This window comes from Montipora foliosa, chromosome 12, assembly GCF_036669935.1.
Source record: "Montipora foliosa isolate CH-2021 chromosome 12, ASM3666993v2, whole genome shotgun sequence".
Taxonomy (NCBI): Eukaryota; Metazoa; Cnidaria; class Anthozoa; order Scleractinia; family Acroporidae; genus Montipora; species Montipora foliosa.
The window spans coordinates 33,541,054-33,558,553 of record NC_090880.1 but is presented as its reverse complement, the minus strand read 5'-3'; the positions used below and the strand labels follow the sequence as shown (position 1 = coordinate 33,558,553).

Below are 17,500 nucleotides of genomic sequence, written 5' to 3'. Positions count from 1 at the left end.
AGAAAATGTACATCATTAGTTCTGCATAACCTTTAGTCACTCTGTGATGTTTGTTAAAAAAGATCAAGAAACGTTTAGTACATTTGCTGATTTTGTGACAAACACAACCCAAACAGAGATTCCTGTCTACAAAACGGGCGACGAAACCGATCCATTCAATTACCGCCCAATTTCCCTAATTTCTGTCTTCAATCGATTGTTTGAAAAATTGATATATAGACGCCTTAAATCATACTGCCAAAATAATGGTATCTTTTTTACTTCTCAATATGGATTCAGAGACGATTGCTCTACCCAGCACGCAATCTTAGATATCTTAAACAAAATTCAAAGTAACGTTGATGCAAAATTATCCACCTGTGGCATCTTTATTGAATTAAAAAAGGCATTTGATGCGGTGGATCACTCGATCTTATTGCACAAATTAAATCACTATGGAGTAAGGGGAATAATTAATAGCTGGTTCTCTCCGTAAAGTTGTCGAAAAGGAGTCACTCGACTCAAATTGGATCAACCGTATCGAATAAAGAAGATATAGTTTGCGGTGTCCCCTTCTCTTTTTGATTTATGTTAACGATATTTACCGGTGCTCCCATTTTTTTATTTTTATTTTTACATATTGCTGATGATAATATATAGATTTACCCAAGCCTAAAACCGGAGCTCCCTGGTTATTTATTCTTACTGCCTGTAGCGTTATTGAGAATATAGAAGGTTTCGAATTGTCCGCGTTTTGATGTCTCCGGTTGCTGCTTTAATAATTAAATCATTTCTTTGCCTTCTTCTACAGAAAAATTCATTGCATAACTAGTGAATTCCACGGTAAATTTTACACTAAAAACCGATATTGAATGATATCGGTTTTTCGAGTGAAATTTATTTTGGAATTCACCAGTTTGGCAACGAATTTTTCTTGAACCGCATGAGTTTTAAGACAAAAGAAGCACACCCTCAGCGAGCGAATAGAAAAGGGAAAAAGCGATTTCAGAGTCAACTGACAATAGCCAGCGAATAAGAAACACACTAATATTAGAAGCCATTAAAAAAAATTAAATTCAAACAAAAAAGAGTTTTACTGATGTACTTTATTCCACTTTATCTCTGAAAACGAGATCATTCACATTTTGATGTATTTCATTGAAACAGGCCAGGTTGGCTTGAAACACGAATCGGCAAAATACGGCAATGCAACCAAGAAAGGACGAACTTCAAACAAGATCCGCTCCAATACTTAAATAACGTTTAGGTGCTTTAAACAAACTTCTGAAAAGAACAAGCTAGTGAGATTTCCCCCTAATTTTACGAGAACTCATTGCGATTGCCTGTTTATCATGAATATAAGGGCAAAATTTTTCTTTTCACTGTTGAGGCACAACGAAAATCAGTTTGGCAAACGGATTAAAAAAGCTCTTGTTCGTTTGCATTTTAGAGCAAAACAAACAAACAAACAAACAAATCAACCTTTTCTTTATGTCCAAAACAGTACAGATAATTGTTATTGAGTTCCAGTTGACAATAAAAATTCGATTTTCATTCCTGAACAAAGGAATAACCGATTAAACCACCTTTTAAAAATACGCATCCACTTTAAATAAGGCATCCGTAAAAATAACAAACGGTTTAGTGCCCAAGGAAAGAATTTGTGGATTAACGTCTTCCACTTAGTATGAGCAATTACTGGTATTCTGTTTTGTCGTTGTCATTCTCTTTCGCTCAGTCCTTTCGTTTCTGTTCTAGACATAGGTCCTCCAGGCATCATGTAACCGTATCAGAGCTTCTAAAGACATGCCAAAAATTGCAATACACAGAAAAAAAGCAGCTCTAAGCAAATTAAAGATAAGCACCGATGCTTGACTTGAATAACTGCGTAGCCACCACTGTGGACCACAGAGATAATGATATGTCAAACTGGATTGAAACCAGCGAAAAGAGAAAAGCGTTGACTGTGTAAGAACTATAGTTGATGTAGTATGGCCTTGTAGCCGCGTCAAGCCACAGAAAGTGCGCGAAAAATGAAGCCTCGCTTATGTTTAGGTGAGTTAACCTGGGTTGAGCCTGCAATCCAATCGAAAACCAGTACCTGGTCAGCGGTCAACTTAAAAAAAAAAAACAGCTGACCTCGGTGAGTTCTAGGCTTGAGCCAGCGGTATGGTCACGTGATACTGGTCAGCGGATACCTTGTTTTGACAGGTGTCAATTGATCAAAACATGGATGTCCAATATGAAAGATTTCATGATACTTGCCACATTGGCATACATGGAGGGATGGGCGTACGTACGTACGGATGGTTTTTAACGTCATGGCTATAAAAGCAAGATTTCTCGCATCGATGCGTTACCATATTTTCTTAACAACGGTGCTCCGCGCGCGCGCGCGGAGCTCCGCTACTAACTTGCTATATTCCAACAAAGATCTCGAGGATCTTGAAACAGTTGTTAATGACGAACTCGTTAAAGTGGGTGATTGGTTGGATGCAAACAAACTTTCTCTTAACACTAGTGAATCTAACTTTGTTATTTTCCATCTTTACTAACACAAACCAGACTGCATAAACAATTGGAAATTTATAATAACGATTTTAAAAAAAGAGTATCACCAGAACAAAACACTTTTGTGGAATATCTAGGAATCCTGATAGATAATAATCTCTCTTGGAAGTATCATAATATCTCATCAAAAGTTAGTAAAGGAATTCGTATGATCGCAAGATTAAGACGCCCTGTCCCGTTTGCCACCCTTCTTAACATCTACCGCTCCTTAATTGAACCCAATATTTCCTATATCTGATTGCCTGTGGCCAAGCTGCTAACATTCATCTAAATAAGGTTCTAACTTGAATGTATTTTGCGGATAGCAAAGCTCATAGTGCCCCACTATTCGTTCATTCCAGATTCCTACCAGTAACAATGCTCTATTCTCATTCGGTTTCCTCTGTAATGCATGATATTTATAATCACCGTGTCCCTTCTAAGAGTTCTATGCTTTTTACCCACGCCGAGCAGGTTCATCATCACTATTTCACAAGATTGTCAGAAGTGGGTAATCTATACGTTAAAGCCTCTAGAACTAATTAAGTATTATTTTCTTTTGCTAGAATAGGTGTAAGATGTGGAATAGCATCCCAAAGAGACTTCGTACCAAAAATAGAACCACGTTTAAGCGTGAACTCAAAAATCGGCTATAATCAACTTTATATCTTGATAACTTTGTCATTAATTAACTAATAAACTAATTTGTTAATTTGTATGTTCTTTGTGATTTTAACAGGATTTTTTTTAATAATATGCGATCAATAGCACAGACAGGACTTGTTTTAGAAAGGCGAATCCTATATTTAATGGTCTCAATAAACATAGCATTTTCACATTCAACAATGGCATCTAATGTATCATAGCTCCAATAGCTACAACGCGTTAAAACCGAAAAGCAAACAGCATAAAAAGCAAAAGTAGCACATTTTATTGCAATGCATGTATTTTCACTATTAATATCAGGTATCCCTGAAAGTGACGCATCATGAAGCAAATTGTCTGGGGAATATAATATTCAACAGTATCTGGATTTGATTCTATTTCACCGAGGAGTTTTCAAATATTGCAAAGAACCAGCCATTGGGGTGGCTATCCAAAAGTTCTTGAAATGGGGTGTAACTTCGTAACTTCTGACTAAAATACACATGTCATCAATAAAAGTCCAGTTTGTGTCATGTTTCACAGCCAATGTGAAATGATGACTTATACATCGAGTCATTCCCTTGAAAACATAATGTTAACCCAATACATCCAAGGTAAAAGGAAAAAAAAACTTGATCAACACAATTTGAGGACAATGCCACAATTAAAAATGTTGGAAATGTAACGTACGTTCCTACATTGAAATATCTCCAGAACGCTCGTGGCAAAAATCGGTAAACTGATCTACTGCTTTTGATAAAGCAGCCCCAGAAATACAATTTTCAAATAACTGGTTTTAAAGCAAACTCAAGCAAACTGTCAAATTATTGCACCAACAGTATTCAATGTAAAATTAATATGTTACGGAATACAGCATGAGAAGACAAGCAGTAATTTATGAAATGTCTTCGATAACAAGAATCAGGGTTTGTCTCTCTTAACAAAACAATGCATACCTAAAAACAATCACATTCATTTACACTCACCACAGAATTCCGCACTAACATCCTTGAACTTCTGCTCGAACGCACAGCCATTCTTTGTACGTGCGCCACGTCACTGCTAAGTTGAAGCCAATAAAATTACACTGCATAACCGATACATCCCAAGGGACCTTTATAGAGCCAATAGAATCAATTGATATTGTGAATAAGTCCCATGGGAATTCTATTTGTAACAACCATGAAAACACGTCTGATTTTGTACCGTGGATGCGTACGCATCCCACGGAATAAGCCTAGTTCGCTGAGTCCCGTTCACTTTTGCCGCACTTATCACCACAGAGGCCGGGGACTCAAAACGGAATACTCTGATTGCTGTCATTTAAAACAAGCATCTTGAAATTATAATTATCAGAAACAAAGTGTAATCATAACAAAAACTTTGAACTCACTTGGCTTCTCGGTTTCTTCTTGAATGCGTTGTGGCTCTGTCGTTCTTTCAGGGTCGATGGCAAGGTGATAATCTGTACGTGATCGATTGTTCGGTCATGATAAGCCCAGTTAATTGAGTATACTGCGATGACAAGACGAGGTGAAAACAACGCGTTCGGCTTTACCATTCAGCTTGCTATCTGCTCGTTATTTTGCCGCCTTTTCTCTAAACGTACGATTCAAGATTCGTTTTTCGAATGTATCACGTCGCTTCTCTGGAAACGGACACTCGGGTGTGGGAAAAAAACAGTCCATTATTTTAGATAATATACATCAAAAAGAAGCAAGCAGAGTGCTTTTTTGAAACAAATATTCCATTCACTTTTTTGCCCTTTTTTTTAGGTACGCACGTGTATACCGTCCGTACAAGTAGCTACGCCCCTGCAAAACGATACGAATTCTTTAGCAGCTTTGATGTCATAATTAAGCTGAGGTTTGTACAGCTCGATCTTAATTAGTAGAGATTCCAAGAAACATCACTGGTTATAATTGTTGTTTAAAGCAAAAATTGCTAAGTTATTTAAAACAGTTTGATGAACATGTGACGTTAATTTTACGTCACATGTTCACCAAACTGTTCAAAACATAGCCTTGTTGCGGCACTAAGCTTTCAGTCACATCTGCTTGTCATTGTGACTGCTAGTTTACATATTAAGTTACTTTTGTATCTCAACACTCTAGTACATGTCATTTAAATACTAGGAAGAAAATTTTAACGTTTGTGATCAAAACGTTCTCGCTAATACAGGTCTTAAATTCCATTATCAAAATAAACAAATCACGAGTCTTACGTTACTTCGATGCTTGATGGCGATTCTCCTTCAATGCAGTGTGCGGCGGTTAGAACCCATTCTGGCCTAATTAATGAGCCTCCACAAAATTGTCCACCACCAGTTTTCCATAGCATTACTTGCCAGGGCCAGGCATTGATCGGTGCAACTGTACCACCAACAATCCGTGTGGAACTGGTTGGCCGCTCTCCACAGGGAGCTAAAAGAAGGATGCCACCATAATTGTCAGTAATTGCTACAGAAAAGAACACTAAACATGAATCAAACATCCTAATTCTTAACAAAATAGCGCTGCTTGTTATACTGATTCATGCAATAGGATCTTTTAATAACAATAATAATAATAATAATAATAATAATAATAATAATAATAATAATAATAATAATAATATTATTATTATTATTATTATTATTATTATTATTAGTAGTAGTAGTAGTAGTAGTAGTAGTAGTAGTAGTAGTAATCTGTACACTTTCCAATGTATCGAATCAGTGATGCCGAGATAAAACAGGATCTCCAAGAAATATCCAGAAAAGCTAAAAATATACATGTTCAGTAGATACTAGCGTGTGACAAGGTATTGTAGGACAAAGGAACTGGCATGCACACGTAGAGTATCCAAATAAACTGAAGCGGAATGTGAATTAATTTTCATACCGTTCATCGTCCTAGTTTGCACGTCTTTGGTTTTGTAAGGTTTCCCCATTTTATCAATTCCAAAAACCACCACTGTGTAACTTGATGAAGCCATAAGTCCAGTTATTTCTGTTCCCAGCTCGCTGCCATTTACAAGCTTATGAGCTGAGTAGCTGCCAATATTTTCCTTTAACTTTAAGAAGACCAGGAAGTGACGAACTTGGCGATTAAGAAGAACTGTGAGGTCTGTCCATTGAACCGATATTCTCGAAGAGGTGTTATTGCCAATTGTACAGTTCCAGCCGGGGAAGGTGGGGGCTGAAAGAAATCAAAAGAAATAAGACTTGTTCTCGGTTGTGACCCAACCATAAACATGAACAACTCTGAGTAGCGTTTGGATTTTTGTCGATTTTGGGATACCCTTCGTGACCCATGGTTTAATAAGTTGTCTTTGCTTAGTTTGGCTATAATCTCACTCAGGGTACTGATTGCCTCTTCCTCCTTTTCATTTAGGTTCTTATTTGGGTTGAGAATCTCGTACCAATTAATCAGTTTCACTTTTACATATCAACTTGTACAATTTTGTAAAGAATTTTTATAGATATGAAAGGAAAGGAAATGAAAGGAAAAGAAAGGAATTAACTTTATTTAAGTGTCTAGTCGTTCAAGCGCTGGAGCACTAATTGGGGACACAGTAAATTGAAATTAACAATTAACGCAAATCAAGTCAAATGTTGGTTTTTGAGAAGAGGGGTTGGCTTTTGAGAAGAGGGGAAAACCGGAAAATCCGGTGCAGAGTAAAGAACCACCAAACTCGACTCACATATGAAAATCGAACCCGGGTTACATTGGTGGGAAGTGAGTGCTCTCATCACTGCATCACTGCGCGATCCCTGCACCCCCAATGATCAATGAGTGTTGCTGTATGATAAGTAAGTCAAATCTTTTGTTTAAATCCTTATGATAATAATAATAATAATAATAATAATAATAATAATAATAATAATAATAATAATAATAATTAATAATAATAATCCCTTTATTAACATATTCCAAGCAAATTGCTATTTACAGGTAAGAAGTAAAACAAAAAGAAAACTATTAAAACCTATTTACAATTCATTTCCATTAAAAACAGACTAGTATGAAGCACAATAAACTTACGAAGATATCCTTATTTGTAGTAAGAAAAATTCATGTCATGATAGCGTTCTGACTAAAAGAAAATTGGGAATAAAAATAAGCTCCTTAAAGAAAAGCCACTATAATAATAATAATAATAATAATAATAATAATAAGCCAAAAAAAACTAAAACTAAATTAACCTATGATACGAAAAATGTATGTACAATATTATAACTTAAGACTAACTATATACCAATTTCCATTTATCTGGCTGCGTAGCGCGTGCTTAATTAAGTAGTGCTGCATAAGGTGCAAAAATGCGAGAAACGGAACGGTATTTCGTAAATGCTGAAGAGAGGATAGGCGCTGAAGCTGAAAAGTTCCTTGAAAAGCAACTTTTCAGATCCCGTTTATGTATAGCTTACTGCATGGCGCGTGCGCTTGCTTTTAAGTGTTCCTTACAATGGGTGCGAAGATCGGAACAGTTTTTACATGTGCGGGTAGAGAATTAAAAAGTATAGCTGCTGAAAGTGCCGGAAGTAGGAGAGACCACTAATCTGGTTGCTGAGTTAGATCTAAGGCATTTAGTTGTTTCAACAGTCTCTAAGTTTACATAAGAAGGCCAGGAGGTGCTATAAAGTGATTTGTAAGTTAGTTTTAACAAGGGGTAGTCCCTGATTTCAGCTACGGGAAGCCATTTTAAGTCTAAGATTGTATTGATACTATTAGCATATTTGGTAGTTACAAAACTGGCAATAGCAAATTGTAAACGTTGCAATTTTGCAAAAAGGCGTTTAGGGAGCGGATAAAATACTGTATCACAATAACTTAATTTAGATGAAATGAGTGTTTCTACAAAATATTTTCGGAGCTTAAAGTCAGTAAAATGTTTAACATGGTGATCCCACTTCAGATGAGAATCCAAGTGAACGCCCAAACCTTAAGAGACTGCCTGGCACTCTAGAGGGGCATCGGATATCTTCAGGCCAAATGGAAGAGCATCAAGGGAGTGCCTACGGGACATCTGCTGCGTCGTTACTAACATCGCCTTTCGTATTCGAAGAGTTCAGGGCAAGACTGCACTCGTACGACCAGCTGCTGAGGTTCCCTTGGGCTGTATTCAGGTGCTCCACCTTCGACGTGATGCTCGGTACTGGGCAGCTGCTGTAAATGGTGGTGTCTTCTGCATATTGAAAGCTGCTAACTGTAGCAGGGAGGTCATCTTTGGAGGTCACTGACGTAGAGATTGAACAGCATCGGACCGAGGATGGGGCCTTGTGGTACTCTCCAAACTCGGACTGGGCTAGTGATGATTTACGATCATTAATTTGAACATAGTGCTGCCTCCCGCAGAGGTAGTTGGCTAGCCATTCCAGAAAGTTCTTAGAAAAACCGACATGGTACAGCTTGTTTATTGTCGTCTTGAAACTTACCGAATCAAATGCTTTCGAAAAGTCCGCCAAGACCATTAGTGTCTTATGAATTTCCTTTCGGATGTGGGAAGGAATTCGCTTGTCCATAGTTCTTTCAGACTTTCAAAAGTTAAACTCATTGCCAATGACAATGTTGCTTCACAAGCAAGGAAGGTTTCGATGAACCTCTCCTCCGTTCTGGAACCCCTGCCCTCTACAAGTTGCAGTTTTTCGTCAATGAACACTTCCCAGCCCGTCACTCGCAAAGGGAACCTTTTAACTCTTGTTCATACAATAACTTTAAAAAAAGTGGAAATAATATTTGCAAACCAAATTCTGTTCAAAGTTTTTTTTCTAAAAAGGAAATTGAATTTAAAAATAACTGTAAAATGTTCTTCGGTGAGCCATCTCGAACAACTGTGATAACAAAATGCTAATTTGCAAAAAGAACAGAAATCAATTGAATGACCCAATCCTGACGCAAGAAGAGACAATAATGTGGCCTGTTGTGACTTAGGAAGTGGTCCGTTGGACGTTTTTAACTCAGTTTGCGTGTAAAATGTCTGTATTAGTGGATGAGATTAGTAAACTAGGGTGTATCAAAGAATCATTGACCTAAAATTAAAAGGAAATTAGAAACCATGAGATTAAGTAATTTCTCCAAGGGGTGACGGGACAGTAGTGAAGAGACCATCGCCTAAGGACCGAGAAATGACGAACTCATAAAGTAACCTTTGATATAAAAGAAACCGCTTAAACGAATTTTACTGATGCTTACCTGAAAGGAGACCACTTCCCAAAATCACGTACTGAGCTTTAACGCTGCTTCCCAGACGCGTCAAGGAAATGTTAACTGTGATCTCATCTGAACTTAGGAAAGGAACCTCGACCATTTGTTCATCATCGATAAATGTATGCCCGGTTTGCTGATATTCCAAAGTCTTGTGCCCGTCAAATATCTTCAAGTGTTCACTATAACAATGTATAAGACGAACTTTATATGTTGACTAACATTTACCCTACCAATCCTTGGCTGAGGTGATCTTACCAAAGTAATAAGATCTGATACTATTTCATGTTACGAGTGGCGGGAATCTGTTGTCTTCAAGTCGTAATCTCAGTATTTAAAGTTTATATTTTAAAAGGTTACATTAGGTGTTAAGGTGTTAAATTGCCCAAAGAATAAACAATATCCACTACGACTTCATGCCAGCGTCCTAATGGACTTCACGTAGAAAAGTAAATACATTACTGTACATTGATGATCTATACGATGTTCCTTCCATATTCTCAACAACAACACAATATTAGGAATAAAGCAAATGGTAGCAAATACCTGCAGCTAACAAGATTTATCCTCTGAATTATAAACAGAGCAACTGCGTTGGTGATGCCAACTTTTCCAATCGTCCATGTACAGATAGGGTCAAACCTATCGTTATAAGTGATGTTCAGATGACCAAAGGAATCGTTTAAAGCCTTTTTGCATTCTAAAGAAAACAAAATTAAAACTTGTTACTAAGATGCTATTGACTGAAAGCAAAAATGGCCGCCAACAAATTATTCTTTTGTCTTTGTGTTAATTAGCCTAACTAACCTCGTTTTACAGGCCACATTCTTTCAATTTTACGCGTGTGAACGAGGCTAGTTAGGTTAATTAACACAAAGACACAAGAATAATTTGTTTGCGGCCATTTTTTCATTCGGTCAATAGCCATGATCATAAGGTGACAAAGCGGCATCTAAATTTTATTCCAGGTGTCTCGATTACTTTGAACTCATTCAGCTTTGCTCAAAAAGAATTCAGTGAGACCCAATTGCCCAGTTATTTAACGAATTCGCCAAAAGGCACTAGGTAAATTACCCGACCCAACCCCTGAAACAGCAAAGCCACCCACATACAAGCACCCCTTGCTACAAAAAAAGACAACTTAATAAGAAACAAACTACATAAATATTGTAAATTCATAAATAAAAAATATGATAATGAAACGGATAGAGAACAGCAGAAACGTATGAAACGTTTCAACATGCACAGCTAGTAAATATGTTCAGACGACGACACTTCGGACAAACTAACTTGTAAGAGCGAATGTCGTCTTGGTTGAAAACAATAGTGAGTCTTTTATAGAAAAATGACTTAAGTTTCTTCATAAATGATTCTAGCAAGCTTTCAGATTTTAAATACTCTGGAATAAAATTCCACAAATTAGAAATGCGTACAAAATACGAGTCACGAAACAGGGGGGTTCTAGGTAATAATAATACTAATAATTATTATAATCATCATTACTTTATTGATGTCTTAATTTGTACACCGTCAAGCACCAGTGCGAAATTACATTAAAGCTCATCAATTCAAGTGTTGCTTTTTAGTAAGAAGACCGAGAAACAAAAACAGGAATACCCGAAAACTATCATACATGCACATGCCACATATAACGCCGAATCTAGGGACTTGATCCCACGATCCCACAACTTATTAGTAGCAAGCAAGGGCTCCGCCACTTTTATTTATTTATTTTATTTATTTATTTATTTATTTGCAAAACACACAACTCTTTACATTACTTACAATACAGCTCTCTTACACCACTGATATTACAATAACTCTACTTTCAGGGCAATACTTACATCACTTACATTACAATACTTAATCTACTAAGAATACGGTACGATACTTACTCTACTTACCAAACACCACATTACATCAGTTATTGGCAAAAAAATTTTTTCATCGGTTTCCACACTTACTTAAAATTTTATCTTGATGAGATCAGTCACATGCAAATTTTTCAATATTATAATGAAACTTAAGGTAGCTTTGTACGCCAGCAAAATCGGGTTTTCGTCCCTCCATTCTGCATTTATATAGGAAGAACGTGACTGCTAAAATAATACAATTAATCGCATTTTTACAAGGCATACAGTTTGTAGAGCCTAAGAGAACACATTCAAGGGCTCCGCCACTTAACCAACGCGCGTCCCTTCTGAGGCAATTTGTGGTCTTACAAAGGGCTGTGTCATGCTTTGCACTTGTAAGCCATGCTCCAAAGACTTAAAAACAAATATCGAAATGATATACATGAAGACCAGAAAAATTGAATGCTAGGTTTTGTTACTAAGAATCATATAATTCCGCTGAATGAATTTCTGTCGTGTGTTGCTAAGAATATCAAAATATCTGCGGTACGTAGTTTAGCAGATATTTGTTTTCTGCACGTTCTGTATCAGTATTCTTATTGTGTTATTCAATTAGGTGTTTCGGTTACGCAATACGCGTTAATTGCGTGCATATATAAGCTGTTGTCAGTTAGCTGCTCTTCCTTCGGGTCTGCTAACGCCACACGCTACTCCGCTGTTCTTTTATTTTTATGTTGTAGATTTTATTTTCAGTTGCTTTGTGTTTCCCCCTCAGTGTGGAGATTTTGGTCATTTGAGCTCGACTTGAACGAAACCTGCGGACACGTCAAAGAGTAACGCTTGCCGTGATTGACTATATGGCGTCCCATTATTAGAGGCAAAAACCCTTCCTATTTCATTGTGTGCGTGAAAACAAGAAATCCAATCATGTCAAAATTAATTACCATACGCAACAAAATAAATTTCAGGATCAAAACCTTCTCTGAAGAACCTTTCCTTGAATGTGGAAGGCGCGGTGGCCTTATGGTTAGTGCGCTCGACTCGGGTCCTGGCCGGGGACGTTGTGTTGTGTTCTTGGGCAAGACACTTTACTCTCACGGTGCCTCTCTCCACCCAGGTGTATAAATGGGTACCGGCGAAGTTAATGCTGGGTGTAATCCTGCGATGGACTAGCATCCCATCCAGGGCGGAGTAGAAATACTCCCAGCCGCTTCATGCTACAAAAACTGGACATAAGTGCCGGCCTGGTGGGCCTTCTAACTCGTGGCAGACTTTACCTTACCTTTACCTTACCTTTCCTTGAATAATGAAACACAAAATAGACAACAAGCTTTCTTTCAGAAAATTATTGACTGTCACATTTGCAATTATTTTTTTACCTGACGACTGTGCTGAGTTGGGCACAAAATAAATATAAATAGACAGACAACAGTAAACACAGATGCATTCAAGGTGTTCCAGAGAATGATTTGGTTTCAGTGTTGTACATAACACTACATTCACAAAATATTGACATCTGACGGCGAAAGATACAATTATTGTTGAAGCCCCTTATTCGTCGCTTTTAAGGTGAATTCCAGATATTCATTTTTCCCAGCTTGTGTTTTTTATCGAATTGACGTTCCATTATTGAGCTCCAAAAGGGTATAATTTGTTTAACGATCCAATAAAACACCATTCGCATTACATCAGCTTCGTCGCCATTGTTTGTACTGTGTCCACCTGATGAAATCTATCCATTTCCAGTACCCCCTGAAACGTACCAAAGGTACGCGCTGGATACTCTGGGCACAAAACCAGTACTTAACAGGGGAGCCACAGGTTTTTCCATCTTCATAAACATGGGAAAAAACAGAAAAATGACACCCATTTTTCGGCTGGTTTGCCATACTGGCAGCCCAGAAAAAAGAGTCGTGCCTAAGTATTTTCATTGGTCTTAATTGTCCTGTTAGACTACAGTTTTACATTTCTTTTACCTTTATTTATACGGCACGTAAAAGAACAAAAACATAAATATATGACGTTCTTAACTGACTTTCAGCCTGGGTATATTCTTTGTACAGACCTCTTTCATAATGGTCAAATAAAATATGCTTCTGTTTTAATACTAATACGGTTTCTAGCCTCAAAAGGAATATTCAAAAGAATATTTGTTTCAAAATGAGGGCAGTAGGTTTAATTAACATAAATACAAAAGAATGTAAAGGAGGTCACCATTTATGAAAGCGGTCTATGTTCTTAAAATTTTGATTAATCTCCGTTCTTATAAGAAAAGAGTATATATTACATCTTTAATCAAATGCGTATTACAAACAAGATGAAAACTCTTTTAACCAGGGTGGCCCATTCAGCAACTAGGCTGACATCCAGAGGGACCCTGCATATAAACAATATTTAGAATCATCTAAAGTAAGTAAACTACGACTAAAATGTATAAGTACTTCTGGTGGAACTTATCAAAAAAACACTAGTATGCGCCCATCCTCATCCCCCATCACAAATATAAAATTAGATATCGTGAAAACAAAATATCATAAAAATAAATGAAATTTAAAGTTAAGTTAAAATTCAAATACGTAAGAAGTATCTTTTCAAGCGATTTTTGAAAATACTAAAATTGGAGATTTCCTTGATTTCTTTCGGTAATAAATTAAATATAAGTTATCCTGAATATCTCAATTCCCTTTTACTGTGACTTTAGTAATTTTAGGTAAAGGTATGAAGGCCACTTTTTGTCCTAGTATAGGAAGAATGAAATTTAGTCTTCCTATAGTAAAGTAATTACTATAGAAACTAGGCCATGGAGGCATCTAAATGCTAGTATACACTGACACATTTGTCTGAACCAACAACAACAAACATGTTTATTTATATGACACAATGACAACAGAGAGAGGAAAAAAGGACAACATTACTTAAGTACGATATAAAGCCGCCTAGTAAATAACTAAAGAGATAATCTAGCTAGGAGGCATACTAATAAACTATATAAAATTATTTTTGTCAGTTGTTACATGGAGGCACAAGTGTGAAGAAAAAGCAAGAACACGCACACTAATGTCATCGCTCAAAGAAGATTGGAAAACAAAACACCAGCAAGAACAATAACAACAAATTAAAACTCGAGAATATCATTTTTTAAGGACAGTTCAAAGTTGCAAAGGCTAAGACTGTTGAGAAATTCTTCGAAAGTATTCCAATCTACCATAGTTTGTTCTCACGGAAGGAATTCAAAATGTCGATATAGAGGCTAGCCTAGTTTCATGCTTGTGCCTTGAAGATATACGGGTAAGGAAAATACTGAAGGAGGATGGGAGCATATTAAATGAAATCTAAACATAAAAATGCAATTTAAACATAAAAATGCAATTTACATAATATATAACATCAAGGAATGTCAAAATGTTAAAATCTGTAAACAAAGAAGAAGTCTGATCATTATACTGGGAAAAGGTAATGATTCTTATTGCCTTTTTCTGCAATGCAATTAACGGATTTAGAGTTACGTTAGTATTTCCCCTGATGGTGGCACCGTATATAAGAAAAGGGTAAATAAGAGAAAAATACATCTGTTTTAAAATAGTAAGAGAAACATAATGACGCAACTTAGTTAGGAGACCAGTACCCTAGAGATACACCTAGAGAACCTGCTTAAGTCTCACACCGTTAAAACATCAATACTTGCATTCGGAGTTAAATGCGCACGGCCTTGTGCATGACTTTTTTACGTTGGGATGTCGTAGATTCGAATCCTGCTTACGACTCTGATTTTAAAGTTGTCCGCCCTTCACCCCTTGCCAATAAACAACTTATGCATTAAAAACTACCGGTATTTGGTTTGAAATACAAGCGCATGGTAAAAAATATGTTGAAAGTCTAAACTGGTCTATTGACAGATTGTCAACAGTGCTAGAGAGATCTGTAGGGAAATACTCACTGTAGTCAGCAACGGTCCGCTGAATAGAAATTATCACTATAAATGAAAGGGAAAAAGTATCATTAGAATCGAATACTAGTAAAAATGAAGACGTGGATCTTGATATTGTCTGTCCACGTTTATCGGAAGAAACAGACAATATAAGTTTAAGCAGTGCAATCGCTGTAAATAGTGTCCACAATTAGTTGTTTATTCATTAATTCATGGTAATAATGAAACTGTGAGCAGTTAGTATACATAATACATGATCTGATTGCCGAAATAGACTCGTCTTATAATTCTCGTCTCTTTCGCTAGAAGCATGAAACTCTATGTAGCGATCTTCCAATGCAACGTTAATGGTACGCTACACGACAGTGCTGCAAAATTATTTTACTAGCTTCCAGCAAAAATTAGAAACGGTACTCATCGTTGCGACTTTACACATACGTGAAAAAAGTATTATTGTTCACTAGATAAGTTGTCTGTATGACTATTATGTGTTTCCTTAAATATATCTAGTTTTTCTTTCTTTGCTCAGTCAAGATAACTGCCCCTCTTGTAACACAGATAGTGTTACAAACGCACGAACCTCCGGATGATATTGTAGTAAGAACTTTGCAACAAAGCGTGCATAAAGAGAAATATGAAGCTTTCTTTGCATGAGTCAAGTAAGACCAGGAGAGCCGCTGAGCTTGCTATGCAGAAATCCGCATCAAGCTGGTTGACAGTAATCCCGTTTAAGGACCTGGACTATAATCTCAGTAAGAGGGAGTTTAGAGATAAATTTCACTGGAGGTATGATTGGCAAATCAAAAAATTTACCATCCATCCGTCTGTGGGGATACGTTCTTTGCTGACCATGCTATGATATGCAGACGAAGCGGCTTTATTATCCATCTCGAGGTTGAAATGCTGAATGACTTGTGTCATGATGTTGAAGTGGAATCAGTCCTACAGGAGATCACTGGCGCCAAGAGGTTCTACTAGAGCCCCTGACGCGGGACTCGACATCCACGCGCGTGGCTTTTGGGCAAGGCAGGGTTCTACTTTCTTTGATGTTTGTTTGTGCCACTCAAACGTAGAATCCTACAAAGACCTTACTCCCCAGCAAATTTATCGTCAACATGAGAACGAGAAGAAGCGACAGTACAGTACCAGAATTCTTGAAGTCGAACAAGCCGCCTTTACCCCTTTAGTGTTCGCCACGACTGGAGGCATGGCATATGAATATAAACGATTCCACAGTAGACTTGCTGAATTTATGGCCATAAAGAAGGGAGAAGACAAATACAACCATGTCATGGATTCGGTCGAAAGTATCATTCAGTCTTCGAACGTTGTTTTTAGTCTAATTCTATAAAAGGTTGGCATGCCTTTTAATTGAACTATTACTTGTAACATTTATATTCTAATTTTGTGTTGTGCTGCGCAAACTTCTATATCCTGTGTAACAAATCTTGCAAAAGCGGTAGGAGATTTAAGATTGAAAGAGCATGCCAATGTAGGCACCCCACAAGCGTGTCGTTTTGCTTAACACAAAGGCATTCGTGATCATGCCAGCAACTTAAGTAGCTGCGAGGAAAGCCTGAAAAAAGTCTGAGCTCGAATGGGGCCCGTTGGAGTTGATTTCTCTTCCCGAAGAGTTTTCTATAACAAGAATACGGGCAGAATTATCGGTTTCAAGTTCCGCTGCCACCTTCCAAAAAACCCCGCTTCCAAAACAGAGAAGGGCATTTTAAGAACAGTTTCTTGTGTAACCATCCAATGAACCTTTTTTTCTGAGTAGTTGAATTTTAAATTGTGGCATTGGTGACTCCTTGTCGTTACTTACAGAACCTTTTACTATGAACTTACCGTATAATAAAATACACAATTTCATGGTCACAATACGTATATGCAGCTGATACCCTCCTTTATCGCAACTTTGCAGGCTAAGATCAGTCTAACTGCAGGCTAAGTGTATTTCAAATCACGTCATGTGTAAAACCACAGCAGAGCTGCAGAACATTAACTTTCTTTTAATGGATAATAAAACTTCTAGAAGGAATTCCAGCCCTTCGGGTGTTTTCCTTTGAAAAATAAAAACGGAAGTCCGTAAGCGTTTTGTTTTCTTCAAAACGGACATTAGTTCGGAGGCCATAATGAAATTTTTCTTGTCTTAAACTCTTTTGGCGGTTCACATAATCAGGTTGATTTGGTTGGAATTGTCTGAAAATTTCACCCAGAGCCTTTTATACTTGTGGCATTGTTTCAATTCATTGCTAATGATCCGAAACTCGCTATCCATAACGTTGTTGTCGTCAAAAGCTTTTCAAACAAGCCATTTGGTGGAGCTCCGAACGCAAATTATGTTTTTCGCGTTTGGT

At 37.2% G+C, this 17,500-nt stretch overlaps 1 protein-coding gene across 1 annotated transcript in view; it reads right to left on the bottom strand.

Moving 5' to 3' along the window:
• The window catches only part of LOC137981128 (mucin-like protein), a 121,315-nt gene that overhangs the window by 100,851 nt on the left and 2,964 nt on the right, over positions 1-17,500 (bottom strand). The window contains exons 2-6 of the mRNA XM_068828473.1: positions 15,153-15,188; positions 9,909-10,062; positions 9,351-9,544; positions 6,057-6,353; positions 5,399-5,597 (exon numbers count right to left, since the gene is read on the bottom strand). Coding sequence (XP_068684574.1) covers positions 5,399-5,597; positions 6,057-6,353; positions 9,351-9,544; positions 9,909-10,062; positions 15,153-15,188 — 880 coding nt within the window. The remainder of the gene's footprint in view (positions 1-5,398; positions 5,598-6,056; positions 6,354-9,350; positions 9,545-9,908; positions 10,063-15,152; positions 15,189-17,500) is intronic.